Raw genomic sequence first — 22,322 nt, 5'->3', positions numbered from 1 at the left:
AAAGTGCCTGAAGCATCACGTGTATCAGCATCCCCATACTGAAAAATGGTGGTGGGGGCTCTTTAACTAAGGCTTGTTGAACAAGACGCTGGAGTCTGTTGGAGCGCAGTAATTACCATGCTCTGATGCATTATAATTACAGTGAGTCAGAGCAGCCTTGCTGCACATTATAGGCACCCCTAACTATCAAATCTGAGGGCATCTATACAAGTCCTCCAGGGTGGCGAGGGCCCACTTTAAAGCAGCTCTTAGAGCCACTCTAATTAAAGTCCCTGCGGTGTCACATGGATTCAGGGGGCGCTTTAACTACAGCTCATTCAACAAGCTCATTGAATGAGCTGTAGTTAAAGCACCCCTGCTGCCATTTTGAAACGTGGGAAGGCTGAATACAGGTGATGCAGAGGCTGCTGGAGTATGTTAATTAGCATGCTCCAGCAGCCTTGCAGCAAACTTGATTGAGTCTGCTCTGAAGTGTGCTAATTAGCATGTGTTGGAGCAAAGGCCCGTTGTGTGTAGGTGCCCCAAGAGTCTATGTGCTAGCTCTTTCTCCATTCTCTGATGGGCTACTTTCCCCTCTCTCCTCCTTTCACTTTGCTTCCATGTTGACTGTGGTGATTTTGATTTCCATATCCTTATTTCCATTAGCCATACGTGAGGGAACATGGCCCTTATTGTCTTTACCTTATTTGCTACATTATCATACTTACTGAACATCAAGGCAAAATTCATTTTAGTTCTTGGGCCAGATGTATATTCTTCTTCTTGTGTGCCTTCACTCACTGCTGAGCCAGGCCCACTTCTTTGTTCCTTCCTCTGTATCACCGATGCTCGACCTTTTTGCCCTGCGAGCTGGATGGGTGGAGCCCTGTTGCCAAATTCCCTGCACCATGGAGAGCCCCACGGGCTGGATGCCATGCGTCTATGGGCCTGGGCTGAGCACCCCCACTCCAGATTATATAGAAGAGCCTGATGGGATTTACTCTGGGGGGGGGGGTTGGTTTGTTTTTGCAAGGTATGAGCTCATTCTTTCAACCGCTGCCACTTCTCCCTCACAGCGTTTCACCTGCAACACCCGGATTTCCCTCGTGCCTTTCCTCCCCCGACGCTCGCCAATGTCGCCTCAGCCTCCCGAGTTCCAGGGCGCAGGCGCAGGGGAGGGGGGTCGCCCCATCCCACACCTTTGGATTGGTGGGCTGCTGCTGTCACTCAAGCCACGAGGGGACCTCCCCTACCAATCTGGCCCCGCTCCTTTGCCGGTAGCGCGCGCTCTGGGCAGGCGCTCCTCAGCGTTCGGCGGGCGGCGGTTCGCCCCCCCCCCCCCCCCGCCCCCCCAGCCAATGGGAGCCGAAGAAGGGGCGGTGACCATAGCAACCGAAGCGAAGCTCTGGCCCTGCTTGTCATTGGTCGATTCAAAGGAGGGGGAGGGGCCGCGAGGATGCGGCAGAGCGGCGGCATCAGCCTCGGCTTCGTCTCCGACCAGCGGGTCCGGCAGCTGGAGCGGAAGCTGCGCGTGAGTCCGTACCCCACTCTCCTCCCCCCCCGCCAGGCCGCGGAGTTCGAAGGGGGTGGGGCCAGCTCAGAGCAGATCAGTTCTGGCCCCGCCCCCTCTCCAAGTGCCCCTCCCCCTGTAGCGGAGTCATAGTCGTGACGTCATTTCCTGAAGTACGGGGCGGGAGACGGGGTGTGGGATAGATACCCTGTGTTGCTAGATGCACTTGGCCCAGGGGCCAAGTGACTCTCATGTCATAAGTATTCAATTATCAACCCAAATGACTCTCTTGTTCAGGGCCCCAACAACCCTAAGGCCACCACTGCCCCACCACACAGCTGGGCTGAGACCCAGGGGTATGGCTGGGCTGGGTGATGGGCACAGCGGGCACAGGCCTGGTGCCCCAACCCCGGGCATGGCAGAACTTCACAATCGCAGCGTCCAGGATGACGGGTCTTTTCAGCCCTTCTGGCCGCCAGGAGAAGCTGGAGAGTGCGATCCAGATGCAGCCAGGGCTGCGTCTGCATCGGCAGGGAGGGACAGCTGCCCCTGGAGGCATGAGCGAGGTTACCTGGCTTCATACCTGCCCGTCTGAATCCCCGGGGTCTTGGAGACTCAGGCTGGGATGACCCTCTGGGCACTGGGTTAATAATCCACTGGGTTAACTGGTCTGGCTTTGTTCTTAAGGCTCAGTTGTAGGGGAGGGAGCCTTGATCCTCTCCCAAGATCATGGTACCAGTCTGAGCTGTCCCTTTGAGCAGATGGTGAAGGGCCTTGTCGTGCAGTGCATGACAGTGCAGGCAAACTGTTACTGGGTAAGCATCCCAGTTTACCAGAACTTCAAATGTCATAGGTAATCTGTACCGAGTCCAGTCACGTGCTTCAAGTTCACTAGACAGCATTTATTTTCGGCTTCCTCCGCAGTCTGAAAACAGCAGCATCCTTGGTTTTCCAAACCCAGTTTGGCTAGGTATAAAACAACCCCTGCTTTTTCCAAAATTGATAAACTTTCTGTGGATTTGGAACGATTTTTTTTTTTCTTTGAGATCAGGTATCTGGTTCTTAACAGTAATATCTGTATAAGTTATCAAATAATTGAATACTTGTGATAAACGCTGAGTTAAATGACAACAGATGTGTATTAAACTAGACCAGGGTTTCCCAGTCTAGGAATTATGAGCCAGGCTTCAGCGGTGTTTCAGTGATGCTTCCTGTTTGCTCTTTTCATTTGCACAGGGAACCGTTCCACAGTGTAAACTAGGTTAACAACAACCTGCTTCAGTTTGCAGTCAGTCTGAAACAATACAGGATTGCAAACTGATGTCAGGAAGTCACAAACACCAGGCTCTGCCCAAGGTGCTTTGGGGAAACAGGTTCCAGCTAGATTCCATTATAGGAAAAGGGAAAAGTAAAGAGTTACATCACACTGGCTTCTTAGCCTGTAAAAGCCACGCTGCTGATTAACACATGAATGATTGTAAAAATTATTGATCTGATTAGACTAAAAAATGTGCTTATTTCAGTTTTATTACTCATGCAGGATCAACCCTCCTTTTGGGGAAAAGCTCTGTCTTAGGACTTCCCAAGAAGCAGCCTTATTTGGTCTCTCTCTCTTGAGAGGACCCCTGGCAGGGTTTCACAAGGTGCATTTCTTATGAAGAAGAGCCAGGGCCTCTGGCTTTTAGGCCCTGGCTTGTCTCAGTCCCTCGCTTCCCTGGTGATCAGGGACCACCCCCACCTCTGAGACCTCCTTCTTTGTAGTCAGCTCCTGGAAAGGAGGGGGTGTTTTCTTCTTTAAAGAGTGGGCGTCAGAGTGCCGGCATCCCAAATAGCACAGTAGACCCTGCCCCAAAACAAACGGTCTTTATTCTGCCACTCCAATTCCCCCCGTCTTTACATGGACTCGCTCTGTCCTCCCTAGCACTGTTTTCTCTCTACTCTCTCTTTCCTGGGACCTTCTGCCCCTCCAGCTTTCTGAGAACCTCACTCAGTCTCCTCCATCCCAGGCAGTTGCACTTGGCACAAAACAGTTACAAAACTCTAGTAGCCTGGGAACAACGCTAATCCAATCAAATGAAATAAAAAGCCATGGGGAGGCAATCACAGAGCAGTCTTCAGGTCCTACTGCCAGGCCCAACCTGCTACCTTCCCCTGGGGTGAGAAGGGCATATAGATGTCCTGCTTATGAAGCTATTTACAAGAAATATGTACATCAAAGCCTGTTCACACTGAGTCCTCTCAAAGTGTTCCCAATAAAAATCGCAGGGTAGAACTCATCTCACTTAGCCTTTTCTGTCACAATTACTGAGATTGGGGACTTGGAAATCTAGCTGATTTGGGTTTTTTTTCTAGACTAAAGAAGAAAGAATTGTTGTATTGGAGACAGAAAATTCTCTTCTTCATCTGAAACTTGCAGAGGTAACTTACTCTGTTTATTTTTTTTATAACTTCTTAAAGCATCCAGGTTGTTTGTAAGTTGATGCTAAGACCCATTATCTGAAGTAGGGGTGGCCAGCTGTGGCACGAACAGTCTCTGTGTTTGGCATGTGGCTGATTGGGAAGAAGAGATGCAACACAGCAGCAGATTGGGCAGGGAGCAGAAAGTGGAGCAGCAGATTGGGCAGGGAACCCAGGGCAGAAATTAGAGCAATAGATTGGGCAGGGACCCGAAAGCAGAGTAGCGGATCAGGCAGGAGAAGGGTACCGGAGTGGCACTTGGGGACAGTATGGGGCTAATTTGTGGTTCACCTGCTAAAACAATTGGCCCCCACAGATCTGAAGAACGACATTGAAATGTTTTCAAAATCTGTTCTCCCAAATTTGCAAAGGACATTTAATTGAATTGCAGGTACCAGTTACATAGAGGTGTTGCAGATGCTTAGATACTTTTATGTCCATAGAAACAGGCAGGTCCAAATCTGAGCACTTGTGCACTGAAATGCATGATATTTCCTTCAGTTGAACTAGGTATGTAGAATGTAGGTGCAGATTTTGATGGGGAAGATCATTCTTTTAATATCACTCTTAAATTAATTAACATTAAGTAGGTTGAAGGAACCATCATTCATTACTGCGTTAATGAGAGATGGTCCTCTGAGAATCTTGGTGACATATATGTGTATATGTATCGCAGCTTAAGAAAATACGCTTTTGGTGGAAGGAGAGAAAGTGTGAGAGAAGAATAGAAAGATGCTAGCTAAACTCAGATATTGTCAGATATTGTTTGACTAATTAAAAGGGTTCACTATTTCTGAAGCCAGTATTGAAATAACAAGCAGTATTTTGTCTCTTCAAAGCCAAAAGGTTAGAGTAGTGATTCTCAACCAGGGGATGCAGCAAGCTTGGCTGCCTTGAGATTTTTTTTAAGAGTGCTGAGCAAACATGATTTACAAGATACACCCAGATATTTCAAATATGAATCCTTAGTGTTAAAAAAGTATTTTGACGTGTTGGCTTTCTGAGTTCTCTGAAATAGAAAAATTGCTCTGCTATTTGTCTGTACTAAAAAAAACAAATGAAAACTAAGAGCTGGCATTTGCAAAGGGGTGGCTCAAGCCCAAGCAGGGGTGCCTTGAGTTCCAAAAGGTTGAGAACCACTGGGCCAGAGATTTAGTGAAGTTTGAACAGTTGTCTATTGTACTATGCTAGACCAGGTCCATCTTTGCGGATTAGCAATGATAGAGACTGTCAACTGAGACTCTAATCCAAGCTGTCATTAGGCCTCTGTTTGACCTCAGGTAAGCCATTTGCCCCCTCTCTGTCTCAGTGTTGGATAAAGCTGGGTTTAATTTTATAAGCAGGTTTGATTGCAAACCAGATGGTACACGTGAGTTGAGTTTTGCCAGCTACATACAAGAATGTTGTCAGTTATATTGGAAAAATATAATTTCCGTTAATTCTCCTGTGTTTGCATTTGTTAGCATTTGGCAGAAATCTTAAAAATTTGGACTGGCCTTTTGGTCTCAGACATGCAATATGGAAAGTTCATGCTAGATATTAAGAGGCAAAAGACAAAAACATGATTTTGGCTCTGGAGGGGAGACAATTAAAGCCTCTCAACTTTCTGCCAAACAAACAGTCATTCACAAATCTAGCTATAACTGCTCAAAAATACATTCCAGAGGTTCAGTTAGCTGCCAAGTGTACTGCAAAGCTAGAGCAAATAAAAGAGCATGGGGAGCATAGAACATGCCACCACCACCCAGAGGACACTGCCAAATGATTTGTGATATTGGAAGGAGTATTTTGATTAGCTTTGTATCTGCTTTTCTGTCGAAGTGCATATATATATTGTGTGTGTGCATGTGTGTATGGAAGACTTGATGTAATCTGTGATGTCAGCATTTTCATGGTAAATCTTGAATTCCTTCTTCTTTTATGACTTTAAAACTGGTTAGATTGGTTTAGTTTGTCCTCTAAATGTACAAGTGTAAGCTTAACCAATACAAGGTAGGTTTACCTCTGTTAAAGAGTATCCACTCCTGAAGTACCATATTTTATCACATACTTCAAGCCCTGGAATAAAATACACACCTTGTTTTTTGAAAGACAGGATGAAGGAAGAACAATCCTTCCTATTTTTATACTCCATCCAGTGGATAACTGAAAAATGAAAATAAACAAGATGCGTAGCAATAAGAAACCAAGTGTTTAAATTGTTCTTGGCTTTAATAATTACAAGCGTGAATAGTACTATAGGCCTGAATCTTGCAAAGATTTATGCATGGGATTAAATGCCTGGGCAATAGCACCATTAACTTCAGTGCACTACATATATGCATGAAGTTAAGTCCACGCACAAGTCTTTGCAGAAATAGTATCACAGGGCATTTATACATGTGCTCAGGGGCGGGGCATGTGGCAGCAGCACTTTAATTAGAGCAACTCTGAAAACCGCTCTAATTAAAGGGCCCGGAGCATCTTGTATATCAGAATCCCCACACTTAAAAATGGTGGCAAGGGCACAGGGTTAAAACCCAATGCCGCTGTTTTTAAACGCAGGGAAGCTGATGCACAAGACACGGGAGTCTGCTGTAGCATGGTAATTACCAGGCTTCAGCAGACTCGATTAATCGAGCCTGCTCTGACGCACTGCAATTACAGCGCATCAGAGCAGCCTTGCTGCTTGTGTATAGGCGCCCAAAGGGATTGAATCCTGAGAGTCACTTTTAAACAGGTTAAAAATAAAAAAAGGTCCCTGGATAAGACCTGTTACAATTTCTGGTTGATGAAGTCTGTAATAAAAATATGAATTTAGAAAAAGCCTTTTGTGCATGCCATAGAAAATTGTGCCCTAGTACCCACTATCCTCTTTCAAAATAATCTGGCATGCTTTAGATACAGATTAAAGACAGGATAAAAAAAACCAAAAACAATACATTGATAGCGTTGTGACAAAACCCTGAGGTGTCATAGTGCTCCCAGCTGTGCCCTGGGTTTGTGTAAGCCTACTGACCCAGGTTATTAATTTGCCCAGAAATCATGATTTACAAGAAACAAAACACAAGGGTTTATTACAAGGGAAGAACAAATGGTATAAAAAAGAAAAGGGTATCAAATGCTTTGACAACAGATTATGGTCAACAGAACTGACAACATTTTGACATTCAGACTACCACCTAGCCCTCAAAAACTCCTGTGACAATCTCCCAGGGTCAGCCTCCCCTCAGTCACAGCTAACTCCCTCAACTGGGGACCTCCATTCTGCCCTCTTCTTACAGGAAGGCTCATCTCTAGCCACCCCTTAAACAGTCATTATCTAAAACATGCCACACAGTCTCCTCCCGCACCTGCCTGTGGGGTAGCTATAGAATCATATAGAGTGTTTCTACCTGTGGATCTATGATAAGCGTCTCCTTAAATATCAGCATTAAAAGATTTACTCTGATGCAGAGGAACATTCATTTCCACTTGGCATTTTTTTAGCTGGAATCTTCCATTTTAGCTGTTGTTTTCAAGGGAGCAGTCAAGCCTCCTAAAGACAGGAGAAAATTGCTATGTCCCTCCTCTTACTTGTTGCTCTAATTTATCTAGGTGTAGAAGGAGCTATTTGATTGTAGGGATTTTGACAGGAGCATGAGTGGAAACCCTGTTTGCACAAAGTAAAAGCGGAAGTAGGGTTGATACTCTCTTCTTGTGGTCGGTGAGGAGCTTGCAGGTGATGGAAAGCTGTCTAGTCATATGAAGCTTTTTTACCCTCTTGTTGCCAGCTATTACATTGTTTTGAAAGATTTAAAACAGTATTTTTCTGGTATTCTTTGATGCCAGATGTGTGAACCCTCTCCTTGCCAGATCCAACTATAGCTACAGTATGAGCAGCAGTGGCTGTGGGGGTTAATGCAACTGTCTCTTGCTCCTCTCCATTACATGTACCCAGTAGGGCCCCATATCCTGAATTTTGGCAGTGGGTCCCACCCACATTCATTCTGGCCCCTCTAGAGCTCCACTGGCAAGATTACATGGCTCTGCAGGCCAGATCTGACTTGCAGGCTGTATGTTTGACAACCCTGGTGTACAGTTGTTACTGCAACATATTAATATGAGCCTCCCCATTGCACTGGTGAATAGGTCAAGGAAACAATTCCTGCATTGAAGTGTAGTTCACAATATGAAAAAGTTTTGAGGACCCCACCTGGTTTGGATGAGTAGGAAGGGTTTGTTTTAGAGATCACAACCCATCCTCTTTTTTTTTTCTTTCAGTTCTTTTTTGTTCTTACAGCACCAGTTCACTGAGCATCATGTTTCTCTTGTCTTCCAGGTGTCAGCTGTAATTAAATCTTTGGTCCACAGTATCTATCGTGGCAAATGACCTGAATTAAATCCAACTGCTCTCTGGTTGGATTTAGGCCTTAATCATTACTTGAAGTGTCATTCTTGCACTCTGTCCTACCACCTTATTTTAAACAACTGGGAACTGCAGGCAGAGTATTTATAAATTTAATGAACTGGGAAGTAGTTCCATGGTAGATACAAATGCACTTCAGAAATAAGAAAAGAGACTGTAAGGTTAGTTAATTGGTGATGGATGATGGTGGGACAAATTAGGGGAGAAAACTGGAATAAGAGGTTGTAGCTAGTATTGAGTTTGTAAGCAGTGCCCTGCAAAGATATCCAAATCTAGCTCTGCATGTAGTGGCTCAGGAACCAGAAGCTGTTTTGTCACATTACTTCTGCAGAGAAGCAGGCAGCTATGGTGCCTTCAGTTCTGGAGGTAGATCAGAACATCTGTGCCTAGCACATACTAGTAATGGCTAGAAACCAGGTTAGTGATAAAATGCTGATTTTATTTAAATTTATTTATATAATGCAGGTTTCAAGGTATGGCTGTTGGCAGAATTTCACGTCTTCCTCTGTAGAAATTTCATTTTTAAGTCATCTTTGTTGTAGGTGCAATTGAGTTATAAAATCCCATTTTTTCTTTCTTCATATCAAATAATTTGGCAATAAAAATGTTTTTGGAATTAAATACACACTTTGGTTTCTCTATTTTCCATAAAATACATTTGGTTGCTTTGAAGTAAGGACCCAACTTACTACATTTTACACTAATATAACTCCATTGATTTCTGGAGAATTATGCTGACAAAACTGGACTAACCCAATAATAGATCAGTATCTGAGTGTTTAATAAAATTGCTTCAATGAAAACTCAAATGGAATTTAATTTAAAAAATACAACTGAAGTAGTTGTAGGCAGTGGTGTTATATTGGCATAAGGTTGGAGAGTAGGCTGAAACACTGTCTTTAACCTATCTCAGTGTGCTCTGTGCTATCCACTGATTGAAAATCCCTTCAATAATTAGCCGTGTTGTTTTGGTATTGGAAAAGAAGAGTGTTTCAGCCTGCAGTCCCAATGTTTTGAATTTTCATTTGGTCAGAGTCTTAAATTATGTTTTTGGAGTTTGATATAAAAACTAGGATTAGATTGGGTGAGTTGTATAAATCCTTTTTTTTTTTTATTTGTGGGAGATGAAGCACAGCTCATAGTGGCTAAAGCCTGTTTATTACCAGCTACTACTACTGTATGGTTTTCATAAACTAATCAATTTTTATTATAGCAAATATGGGAATTACTGTAGTAAGAGTATTAATAAGTGCCTGTAGACATGTGGGACACCTGCTCCAATGCACAGTAATTACAGTGCATTGGAGCAGATTTGATTTAATTGAGTCTGCTGGAGCATGCTAATTAGTCTTGTGTATTCAGCATCCCCTCACTTCAAAATGGCAACGGGGGCATTTTAACTAAAGCTTGTCAAACGAGCTTTAGTTAAAGCACCCCCATTGCCATTTTGAAGCGCGGAACGCTGAATACATGAGACATTGCAAGCCGCTCTAATTAAAATACCTTCACCCCCAGAGCACATGTAAAGATGTCCAGTCATTTCAGGTGCGTTTTCTACCCCATGGCTTCTACTAATGTAAGTCTCCTGTGTTACACTTGCAGAGTTGTGACTCTTTAAAGTACTGTTCTTAGATTTTTTTTTTGGCAGTGCCAAGGGTTGATTGGAAGAAGCACTGATGAAGCATCACAGCTTTACTTCGTTTCTGAAAAGCAACAGAACTTGCACAAGAGCCTGCCCTCACTTGTCATCCAAGAGCTTCATGCAACAATACAGGTAAAGATTCTTAGTAGTAATCCAGTAATGTAAGTGGGATGTTGTAGCTGTGATAGTTCAGAAATTATGGAAGAGGCAAGGATTTCTTAGGGTGATAACTTTTATTGGACCAACTCTGTAGTTGGGATAAAGTCAGAACAAGGTCTAATCGTACAGTAATCCAGTGATATCCTCTACACTGAAAATGAAAATATTCCTACAGAATAACAAAAAAACCCTAGATAATCAGTTCCGAATCTTAGGGTGTATTTATTCTGCAGTCACAGCAGTCACTTCAGCATAGTTTACAGATACCTAAGGTAGTGTTAAACTGGTAATAGTTTTTATGTGGCAAAACAGAGCTCAGTGTGGCTTGCAAGACCTACCAAAGAAACCAAGGAAATTAGTCTGTGCTGTGCTTCATAGTGCCATGGCTAGAGTGCTACTAGTATCTGAGTGGCCTATTTTAAAGCTGACTTGGGTATCTCTGAAGTAGAGGTACACCAATACATTGATCCATATTGTATCAGCACCAATAAAAGGAAAATTTACATTATTGGCAAGTGGATTTTTTTGGCTGATGTGGCTGATAATGTGACAGATAAATGCCATGGCCAGGAGTGCAGCCTGGCAGCATGGAGAGTCTGTCTGGTAAGTCTGTCGGGGGAAGGGGTGTGGAAAGAGCGTGGAGGGGCAGATCGAGGCCTCCATAGTGAGGGAGGAAATGGGGTAAGGGCAGGCACTGCCCAGCCAAGGCAGGGAGCAGGACAGAGTTGTGGGTAGCTCATCCAGGGCTGCAGGGGACAGCTCCCACTGCTGTATACACCCCCAGGGAGGCATGGGGGGCATGTGCTCCCTGGATTTGTGCATGGGGCAAGGGCGGGCTGCTTGATGTGGGCTCTGGATAAGGGGCTGTGCCGGCCTCTTCCTGGCGGGAGGGGGGCTGGGCCAGGGCTGTGTTTGGGGTGGGGGAGGTGGGTGGTGGCAGTGCTGGGAGGGGGGCTATGGGGTGGCTATGGAAAATTTTGGGGTAGCTGTAGCCCACCCCATAACCCCTCCTCCCAGTGCTGCCCCTGCCTGCCCTGAGCGCAGCCTTGACCCAGCTCCCTTCCCCACCCTGCACGCCCCCTGGACGAGCCGCCCGTAGTTCCATCCGGCACCCCACCCTGGCTGGGCAGCGCCTGCCCATGCCCCAGCCCCACTCCCTCCCTCACTGTGGGAGCCTCGATCTGCTGCACCCCGCCCCCCATATCCCTTTCCCCCGACAGACTTACTGGCTGGACGCTGCTCTTCAAGCTGCCAGGCTGCATATCGGCAATCGGATTGGTATGGCTGGTTCATAATCGGCCATCAGTATTGGCCAAAAAAATCTTTATTGGTGCATCCCTACTGTGAAATACATTGCAGTCTGCCCTATAGACGTGCCTGAAGGGACAATATTAATAAATCTATCTTATGAAAGATAACCTGCTCCTAGAAAAGCATCTTGAATTTCCACTGACTTCCTCACATGACTGGTTTGTTGGGTTGAACTGTGAGCAGTTTGTTAGATATTCTGTTGATCAATGTGCATCTATTTCACAGTACCTAAAACTGACTTCATTTTCAAGCAGCAGGGTTTGAGTTTGTGCTTGAAAGCTTATCTAACATCTCTCCCAAATATAGAGTTGATCCAATAAGAGATACCACCACAAGGAAAACCTTGCTTCTTCGTGTTCAAGGTCTCTGTTGAAGATCCAAGCATAGTCATGCAATTGCATTAAGTGTAATTTTTTACCTTTGTTAAAAGGTATCAGCTTGAAAAAGGTAGTCCTTAAAATTGTTAATTTCAAGAACACATGCAAGTGTTAATTTAGAGGACTATTCTTCTCTGGATTCATGCCTAAACCCGGGATAAGGTAGGGTGCCGGGACTGGGTAGGAAAATCTGAGAATGGGGACAGGTGTGCACATACATGCACACAGCCCATGCCTCCGCAACCCCCTCTTCATGTGGATGAACACATGTGCACACACAGAGCCCCAGCCCTGCAGTTCGTAGGAGCCCTGATGGCGGAATGGGGCCAGGTGGGACAGCACAGATACCCACAGCTGGGCTCCATTCCCTGCAAGCAGAGGCTGGATCCAGCTGGGAGCTGCCCCTATGTGACCACCCCCCTAGGCTCAGCTAGCCCATGATGACACACAGCACCTCCCCCCTCCACCAGCAGCTGCCTGGGGCTGCCATGCACGGCTGCAGCAGCACGGCATGAGGATACAAGTGGCAGGGTGGAGGTGCTGTGTGGCCACACAGTGCAAGCTGGGAAAGCCCAGGGTGTACCGCACAGGAGCCACTCCTAGTTGGGTCCATTCTTTGCATGTGGGGGATGCAGCCCAGCTGCGGGCCTCCATGCTGGCCCACCCTGCCCTGCTCTGCCATCCTGGCTCACCCTGAGCAGGTACCTGCCTCAGCCCCCTCCCCTGCCCTGTCCCTTCTGATTCCTGCCCCAGATAGGAGGAGCAGTGCTCAGCCCAGAGCCCCCCACAACCCTCCCCTGCCTCCGAAAGCCGGGCTGGGCACATATGGGTGGGGTGGCGCCAATACAGAAATTTGCTTCAATTTTCACCAACAAATGGGGACCCTGGGATGGCCTACAAAATCCAGGACTGTCCCAACCAAACAGCCATATGGTTACGTAGGATAAAGGGAACCTCATTGCTGAATTGGTTTGAAAGAGGCATGCAATTTTGAAAAAATGAAGTGATTTTGGCTAATTACAGTGATCATTAACAGAAAATCTTGCAGTAGCATTTTAAATACTTAGATAAAATGGCAGAGCTGGTTGTGATTCAGTAGATTCATAGAGTCGGAAGGGACCTCAGTGGGCCATCTAGTCCGACCCCCTGCCCCGGCAGGCAAGAAAAGAGTCACCAACCATGGGGTCATGTGATCCCAGCCAGGTGCCTGTCCAGTCTCCTCTTGAAGACCCCCCAAGGATGGGGAGAGCACCACCTCCCTTGGGAGCCAATTCCAGATTCTGGCAACCCTGACTGTGAAGAACTTTTTCCTAATGTCCAGCCTAAACCTTCTCTCTAGTAGCTTATGGCCATTGTTTTTTGTCATACCAGGGGGTGCCCTGGTAAACAGATCATTACCTACTTCATGTTGCTCTCCCTTTATGAATTTATACGCTGCCACAAGGTGTCCCCTCAGCCTTCTTTTGGAGAGGCTGAAGAGGTTACGGTCCCTTAGCCTTTCCTTGTAGGGCTTTCCCTGCAGGCCCCTAATCAGGTGAGTGGCTCTTCTTTGGACCCTCAACAGGTTGTCCTCATCCCGCTTGAACTGCGGTGTCCAGAACTGGACACAATACTCCAACTGCGGCCTAACCAGTGCCACATAGAGGGGGAGAATCACTTCCCTGAACCTGTTTGTGAAGCACCTACAGATGCACAACAAGGTGCAATTGGCTCTGACAACTGCTTCATCACGTTGGCGAATCATGTTCATCCTGGAGTCAACAGTGACTCCAAGATCTTTTTCTGCCTCAGTGGAGCTGAGAAGGTCGCTCCCTAGCCTGTAGGTATGATGGCAGTTCTTCCTCCCTGGATGCAGCACTTTGCACTTGTCCTTATTGAATTGCATCCTGTTGCTCTCTGCCCACTTCCCCATCCTGTCGAGGTCAGCCTGGATCTGGTTCCTCCTCTCCAGGGTGTTAGGTTCACCCCATAATTTTGTGTTGTCCGTGAATTTGGACAGGGTGCTTCCCACCCCCTCATCCAGATCACTGATGAAGATGTTGAACAGCACTGGCCCCAGAACTGAGCCCTGAGGGATTCCACTGCACACATCAGTGAGCAGTAGAATCAGATCATGATGGTTTACTGTCCACAAGGTGATGAATGTGATTTAGGAGAGGTAGAGGGTCTTACAATACTAAATTACCAGTAATCCTAGAACGGGAAGTGATAAAAATGGGTTTGTGCTGAGCCCTGAGGGATTCCACTGCACACATCAGTGAGCAGTAGAATCAGATCATGATGGTTTACTGTCCACAAGGTGATGAATGTGATTTAGGAGAGGTAGAGGGTCTTACAATACTAAATTACCAGTAATCCTAGAACGGGAAGTGATAAAAATGGGTTTGTGTGTGTTTCATAGATTCATAGATGTTAGGGTCGGAAGGGACCTCAATAGATCGAGTCTGACCCCCTGCATAGGAGAGTCTCACCAATTCCCTTCTGCGCCTCCATGATGAATTTATAGGCAGCCACAAGGTCGCCTCTCAACCAATCCTGCGGAGGCTGAAGAGGTCCAGGTGCCCTAGTCTCTCCTCGTAGGGCTTGGCCTGCAAGTCCTTAACCATACAAGTGTCCCTTCTCTGGACCCTCTCCAGGTTATCCACATCCCTCTTGAAGTGTGGCATCCAAAACTGGACGCAGTATTCCAACTGTGGTCTGACCAGCGCCCGATAGAGGGGAAGTATCACCTCCTTGGCTCTGTTTGTCATGCATCTGCTGATGCACGATAAAGTGCAGTTAGCTTTGCTGATGATTTCATCACACTGATGACTCATGTTCATCTTGGAGTCCACTAGGACTCCAAGATCCCTTTCCGCTTCCGTGCTGCCGAGCAGGTCATTTCCTAGGCAGTAGGTGTGCTGGTCATTTTTCCTTCCTAGGTGCAGCACTTTGCATTTCTTCTTGTTAAATTGCATTCTATTGTTTTCTGCCCATTTGTCCAACCTGTCCAGGTCTGCCTGTAGTTGTTCCCTGCCCTCCAGTGTGTCCACTTCTCCCCACAGTTTTGTATCATCCACAAACTTGGACAGAGTACACTTCACTCCCTCGTCCAAGTCACTGATGAAGACATTGAAGGGTATCAGTCCAAGGACCAAGCCCTGCGGGACCCCACTGCCCACGTCCTTCCAGGTCGATACCAACCTATCCACCACCACTCTCTGGGTACGACCCTCTAGCCAGTTTGCCACCCACCGGACTGTGTAATCATCCAAGTCACAGCCTTTTAACTTGTTCACCAGTATGGGGTGGGATACTGTATCGAAGGCCTTCCTGAAGTCTAAGTAAACGATGTCTACCCCTACTCCTGCATCAAGGTGTTTTGTAACCTGGTCATAAAAAGAGACTAGATTAGTCAGGCATGATCTACCTGCTACGAATCCGTGCTGGTTTCCCCTCAGCATAACTTTCCCTGCTGGGCTCTCATATATGAGCCTTAATAATCTTTTCAAAGACTTTGCCAAGGATGGAGGTGAGACTGACTGGCCTATAGTTGCCTGGATCCTCCTTCCTCCCTTTCTTGAAAATAGGGACCACATTAGCCCTTTTCCAATCCTCCGGAACCTGGTCCGCGTGCCACAAGTGCTCAAATTTTCTTGCCAGTGGCAATCCCATTGTGAGACTTGTCTTGCCCCTCGTTTAGGAACACTGAGGCAAAGATCTCATTGAGGAGTTCAGCCTTGTCCCCCCTGTCTGTCACCAATTGCTTTTGCCCATTCAGTAGTGGTCCTATACCCCCCTGGGCCTTCCTTTTACTCCCTATATATCGGAAAAACAATTTTTTGTTATCCTTAACTTGGGATGTTCTTTGGCTTCTCAGCTAAACTTCATTCGATTTGCTTTTTTGCCTTCAGTTCAACTTACAGTTTTATCATTAAAATAGGACAGGACAGGGAGGAGAGGACAGGGAGGAAAGGTGGGGGTGTGGCGCTCTACGTCAAGGAGGAATACACATCCTCATCTAGTAGCACAAGGTCAGATGAGGGGCACACTGAAGTACTCTGGGTTACAATACAAGGAAGTCGATGGGAAAGGGACTGAACGTTGGGGGTCTACTACAGACCACCCAACCAAGGGGAAGAGCTAGACCAGGAATTCTTAAGTCAGCTCACGGAGGTAATTAAGTCAAAAGACATGGTCATTGTGGGTGACCTGAACTTTCAAGACATCTGCTGGGAAGAGCAGTCAGCCAGATCTGACCACTTACCTATTCCTAGCCGAGATACAAGACCTCCATCTAACCCAGGAGGTACAGAGCCCCACCAGGGGAGACTCCTTGTTGGATCTGGTGCTGGCCACAGGCGACGACCTCGTGAGGGGGCTACGGGTGCTTGACCACCTGGGCGACAGCAATCATCGGCCCTGGAGGGAGTTGAGTGTCCAGGAGGAGTAGTCGCTCCTTAAGGAGACGATCCTCCAAGCTCAAAGGGAAGTAATCCCTACACAAATCAAAGTGAGCAAGAGGGCGAAAAGGCCCCCATGGCTCACCAAAAGCATACGGGAACGTCTCCTGGCTAAAAGGGAGGCGTACACCCAATGAAAGGGAGGGGCCATCACCAGGGAGGACTATACCTCAGTTGCTCGGGGCTGCAGGGAGGCGGTCAGGAAGGCCAGGGCAGAGACGGAACTGGGACTAGCTACCCGGATCAAGGACAACAAGAAGTACTTTTTTAAATATATAGGGGGCAAAAAGAAGGTGCCAGGTAACGTGGGGCCTCTGCAAGACACGCTAGGAATTCTGGTTGTCACATCAGATGACAAGGCTAACCTATTTAACGATTTCTTTGCCTCCATTTTCCTGCGCAGGGACCAGATCAGCCCGTCTGCCGGGACTCCCTCAGGCAGAAAAGGATCTTGGAGTCATCATTGATGCCAAAATGAACGTGGGCCGGCGTTGAGAGGACATGGTCAGGAAGGCCAACCACACCTTGTCATGCATCCACAGATGCATCTCAAGCAGGTCCAAGGAGGTGATCCTCCCCCTCTATGCAGCACTGGTCAGGCCGCAGTTGGAGTACTGTGTCCAGTTCTGGACACTGCACTTCAGGAGGGATGTGGACAGCATTGAGAGGGTCCAGAGGAGCGCCACCTGGCTGATCAAGGGGCAGCAGGGCAGGCCCTACAAGGAGAGGCTAAGGAACCTGAACCTGTTCAGCCTCCACAAGAAAAGGCTGAGGGGGGATCTAGTGGCCATTTACAAACTAGTCAGAGGGGACCAGCAGGCATTGGGGGAGTCCCTGTTCCCCCGAGCCCTACCAGGAGTGACTAGAAATAACGGTCACAAGCTGGCAGAGGGTAGATTCAGGCGGGCTAGGATCTGGAACCAACTTCCAAGCAAGTGGTGCTGGCTCCTACCTTGGGGGCCTTCAAGAGGAGGGTAGACAAACACCTTGCTGAAGTCATTTGACCCCAGTACTTTTTCCTGCCATGGCAGGGGGTCGGACTTGATGACCCTTCCGACCCTACCAACTATGAAACTATGAAATATTCAATTAATTAAAAGTCAGTGGTGCATTATATGTTACTAGTTGGAACAGTGAATATGTCACTTGACAAGTCACATTTTCTGACTACCTTAAACTGTTAATTAATTAACCATCACAACCCCTTGGGAAGTAAATTATTATTAACCCCATTTTACAGTTCCTGTTCTGAGACTGTAGTAAGAGGTGTCCAGCCTGTGCTTTTTCTTGAGTCTTCAATTTATTTTTACTTTATTTCTGTTTATAACTCTGAGTTGAAGGTACTCTGGATACTCCTACAAATATTTAAAATTCACATTCTAAATGTTATCTTGATGTATTACAGTCATTTAAAAAAAATCCATCTCACACAAGAAGTCTGATCTTTGTCAAATAAATCACCTTTCTTACCAGTGAGTGGAAATCACTCATTTTAGAAATGTTTGAGAATGACCAAATATGTAGCTATCAAACAAAATTTATATATAATGCTTTTAGTAAAGAATAGATTAAGCACTTTATTGATACGTGTTTCTAGTTAAATTTAATTGAATATATGATTTGTAAGTGTGCAGAGGACACACTCACTGTACCTTGATTTTAGTTGGCAAGAAAAAAGGAGATACTTTGTTCTGCTTTTAGGGCTTGATGCTATGATGATCTGAGCATAGTCTGTGAGATTCTGAGAGCCTTCTAAAGAAATCTGAGTGCTTCTAAATTTCCTTGGAAATGAGATCATCAGTCTCTAGCTACACCACATTATATTGTGCATCCTTGTTGACCTCATTAAATGAAATATAAAATTCTTCTTGACTATAATTCCTCACCACAATTCTTTTCATTGCGGATAGCTTACCATTTCCCCAACTTCTTTTTATATCTTTATTAACATGTTGTTTCTGCTTACTGTACAGGGACTTAAGCAAGACCTGAAGAACCTCCATTCATTTGCTCTTGAACGTTCCAGAGACTTTCAGCATCAATACAAGAATCATCTCTACCAAGTTTTGACTGCAGTCCAAAAGATACAGCTGCAAAATGAAGCTATGCAAAGTAAGGCTCACTGCATTTACATCCCAAACATTTATCTCAGGCAATATTTGTGCTAAATGTTAATGTTCATTGTTTTTTATTTGGTTTTGAGACACAAACCACTTACAATGTAATATCTTTTTCCTTCTGGGTTTTGTCTGTCTTGGAGATCTAACATTGGTGTTATAAAAATAACAAATAATTAGATATTTTCACAGGGCAGCTGGGTTGATAAATAGTTTGGATCCACTTTTTATGCTGATTGCAGCTGCTGCTAGACTGCTGAGTTGGCCTAACTCCCAACATTTTTAATGTGACATTCTCAGGCTTGTTATCTCGATTCTTTCAGCATAGCTGAATGAGGAATGTGTTACCTTAGCTGAAATTTGTACTTTTGACTGTATCAGAGAAAGTCTCAGGAGATCATAGAAACTTCAAAAAATTGGGGCAGACTTGATTTTGTGAGTGTATTTTTAAAGAGAAAAATATACTTAATTAAAAACAGACACACAGACAGGAAACTGTGGGAAGTAATGCTGGAAGGACTAAATTTCCAATATGCAGTCTTTACATTTCACTTGCAGACATGAATACCTGAAAGTATGTACTTTTGTGCACAAGTACTCTCTGTATGTGTAGCTAAGGCCCCCAGAGCTGTAAACCTGAAACTTGGCCCTTGACTATGGAACTCCACCTGTTTGGAATCTCATCGACTTTGGTGGGCCTCTACATGGGCATAAAGCTTATCTGATTGTAGGATTAGGGTCCAGATTTTTAAAAACATAATCATACCCCTCTGATTTAATTAACCACAAATACAGGAATTCAAGGCAAAAGCCAAAAATGTAGGCCACTGTATTCACAATGAGACCCAGGTATTGCAACACCTGAGATACAATTTTTGGTTTTTGGCTGGGGGAGGAGGTGGAATCAGTTATTTTATTTTCTTGCATACAACATGTCCTAAAATATAATATATGCTGTGTTTTTGAAAGGAAGAATGAAGAACAATGCTTTCTCCAAAGGTATGGCTGCATAGAACAGGGACAGAGCCTAATTTTTAGCTGATTCACCTTCCCCTTCCTGCTTAACTAAAGTTGAAAGCCTTGCTGCTGCTAAAGACTGGTCAACATGGGTGGATCTATGATTTTGGAAAAAGCTAAGGAGTCTTCAGAGCTGTGAAATAGGAGAGAGACCAGGAGCAACTACCAGACAGCAAAATTGCCCTAAGAAAGGTTATCTGTATTAGTGGAACCTCCAAAACATTAAGGAGAGACTATCATTAACGCATCTGGAGTGAAAACAATGTGCCACTAAGTCAGTTGACTCCCTCAGTTGCTTAACAAGTAATGCCACAGCTGCTACACTGTGGAGCAAGGATCAAAGCAGGGTGCTTCTTGCCCATGCAGGAAATCAGCTTTCCTGCTTAATACGTTCACCTCAATTTCGTAGGGCTGATTTTTGGGGGAAAGGTACATGTTGTATGTGAGAAAATACAGTAGTTCTGAGTCTGGTTTGACTCCAAAGGGACTGAACACAGCATGGGAACAATCAGCAAGCTCAGTGGTTTACAGAGTGAGTCATCTACATTGTCAGACAGCAGTGAAAATGAATATTCTTTGGTTTGTCAGGCAGACGAATTAAATTAAATCTACATTATGCTGTGTGGGCAGAATGCTTCAGTGTTAAGATAGGAAAAAAGTAGTTAAGCAGGTTACCTTTGTTATAGCAGTGAAGAATAAAATAGCAAATTGAACCAATATAAGGTTGCAAACACTCATGGATCAGCCCTTAAATTGAGTGTAAAGTTGCTTCAGGATCATTTTTTGAAGGTCTTAGAGTCCTTTGGCCTATTATTGTCTTGGATTTGACACCCATAATGCACTGTTCAGTTATGTCAGATTTAAAAGGAACCTCTGCACTTATATCAAAAAGGCATGCCAGTACTTGGGTAAATCCTGTGCATTTTAACTTGCTTTTTCAGTGTCTTTATTTTTATTTTGCATGCTGCAATATAAATACTAATATGCTATGTAGGGCTATGACCTTGCATTGTGACTTGTGTAGGTACAGCAAGGGTCGCCACAAGCAGTGCAGGACCTAGGCCTTCTCTAGCAATAATGTTAAAGAGGCCCATGAATGATATCTTTTTAAGTTACCGGGAATATTTGTAAATTAAACTTTTAAATAAATACTAATAATGGTAAACAACAAAAGAATCCAATGTGATACAGAGTGTGCCTTAAAAACACATTCTTGGGATACATTTGGGTTTGATGGAATCACTAACTCCACCCACAACCATACTAAAATATCTTTATAAAGAAACAATCCAGTGGAAAAGATGTTGAGGCATTTTTCTGCTATAATTTTGTTTGACTCAAACAAAATGGGACACAACACATTACAAAGCAGATGGAGTAGAGTACAGTTATTAATCTTAAATTAATGGGAGGAAGGGGAAAAGAGTCTGAACTAATTAATAAATTGTGTTGTGAATATGGTAGAACTTAAACAACCAGAACAGATTTGTAGGAGGGGAAAGCTTCTAGTTGGATGTTATCCAATCTGGTAAAACAGATGATGAAAATTTGGCTGGCCTCCATAAAATCTTACGCATAATTAAGAGATTATACTAACAAAAACATATATTCAGAATAACTCTCATGAGTTGTGTTCTTCATCTTGCACAACCAGCAACCCCTTGCTCTCTTTCTCTGTCTACATGTACACCCCCTCCCATTGAGAAAACATATTTTACCTGTCTAAATTTAATCTTAAAAATTGGCCCATGCCGATGAACAGTTTAAAGGTGTAAATTCCCTGGCTTGGGTGAGTACAGAGCACACTATAAAACATTTGCAAAATAAACAAGTAGTTTCTTGTTAGATCTGTACAACCACATTCTGAAAAACAGAGGATTGCTTTCTTTCCTATATGAAGTATGAATAATGATTTCCAAAATAGGAAAAAATTGATTATCTTCATATAAGCCCATTTCTCTGGTAAACAAAAATTGTCATTTTAGCAAACATATTGGCAGACTAATTGCTAGTGATCCTCTTAAGACTCATTCATTAATGGGCTGGAAAGGTTCTGAAAATTGAAAATAACTCTTTTAACTTAATCTGTCATAGAGAAAAAGGTCTTATCAGTAGCTATGGGTACTGAATAGTCTTTGAAAGAGAGAAGAAGCTATTGTTATTACTGCTTGGCAAGGTGGAAGTTGCTGAGGAACCAAATATAAATCCAATACCTGGCCCAGTGAATGGGTGGGGGAATCATGACCCTAAACTTCTTGGGCAAAGGTAAGCATCAAGGAAACTTCTTGGGGAAAGTTAACGCCACCTTTCCATAGGATGAAAAAAAAATTCAGCAGCCCAGAGAGCAGTATTACAAACAACACAAAAAGGAACACTATGTAGAACTGATACATATCTTATTGGGTACTGACAAACATGGAAAAAAAAACCCAGCGCTTTACCAGAAGAGAAATCTTGTCTAACCTGGCTCCCCAGTGTCTGTGTAGTTTGTGTGCTTCAGTGGGGCTTTATGGCACTTTTAGCTAATAGCTGACTGAATCAGCTGTTAGATAAAAATGCCAAGAAGCCATGCTGAAGCGTGTGAGCTATACAGATGCTGGGTGAGCCTAGTCAAACTGACGCAGTTCCTCTTCTGGGCATGCCCTGTGCTTGGTGTGGGGGTGCGCCAAGCTGAAAGTAAAGTGCTGTTTGGGGGGGGTGGGCTCATGCCTGTAAGCACCCATTGAGTCTAAAATAGGGAGTGACAAAAAATTTAAGACACTTGATTGTTGTTTTGGTGTGAAAGATGCCCTCGTGCAGAATAGCTGTGCAGTATTCACAATGTGACTAGTCAAATTAAATGTATTCATAGTTTCATAGTTGTTAGGGTTGGAAGAGACCCCAATAGATCATCGAGTCCAACCTCCTGCCCTGGGATGGAAAGA

General features: G+C 44.8%; 1 protein-coding gene across 1 annotated transcript in view; it reads left to right on the top strand.

Annotated features, from left to right (window-relative positions):
* Nucleotides 1-1,399: 1,399 nt before the first annotated feature.
* The window catches only part of KIF25 (kinesin family member 25), a 71,717-nt gene continuing 50,794 nt past the window's right edge, over nucleotides 1,400-22,322 (top strand). Inside the window, exons 1-4 of the mRNA XM_014526953.2 lie at nucleotides 1,400-1,510; nucleotides 3,842-3,907; nucleotides 9,982-10,107; nucleotides 18,238-18,376. Coding sequence (XP_014382439.1) covers nucleotides 1,436-1,510; nucleotides 3,842-3,907; nucleotides 9,982-10,107; nucleotides 18,238-18,376 — 406 coding nt within the window. The 5' untranslated portion in view covers nucleotides 1,400-1,435. The remainder of the gene's footprint in view (nucleotides 1,511-3,841; nucleotides 3,908-9,981; nucleotides 10,108-18,237; nucleotides 18,377-22,322) is intronic.

This window comes from Alligator sinensis, unplaced genomic scaffold, assembly GCF_000455745.1.
Source record: "Alligator sinensis unplaced genomic scaffold, ASM45574v1 scaffold448_1, whole genome shotgun sequence".
Lineage (NCBI taxonomy): Eukaryota > Metazoa > Chordata > Crocodylia > Alligatoridae > Alligator > Alligator sinensis.
The sequence above is the reverse complement of the archived record's forward strand: the minus strand, read 5'-3'. Positions and strand labels throughout refer to the sequence as shown.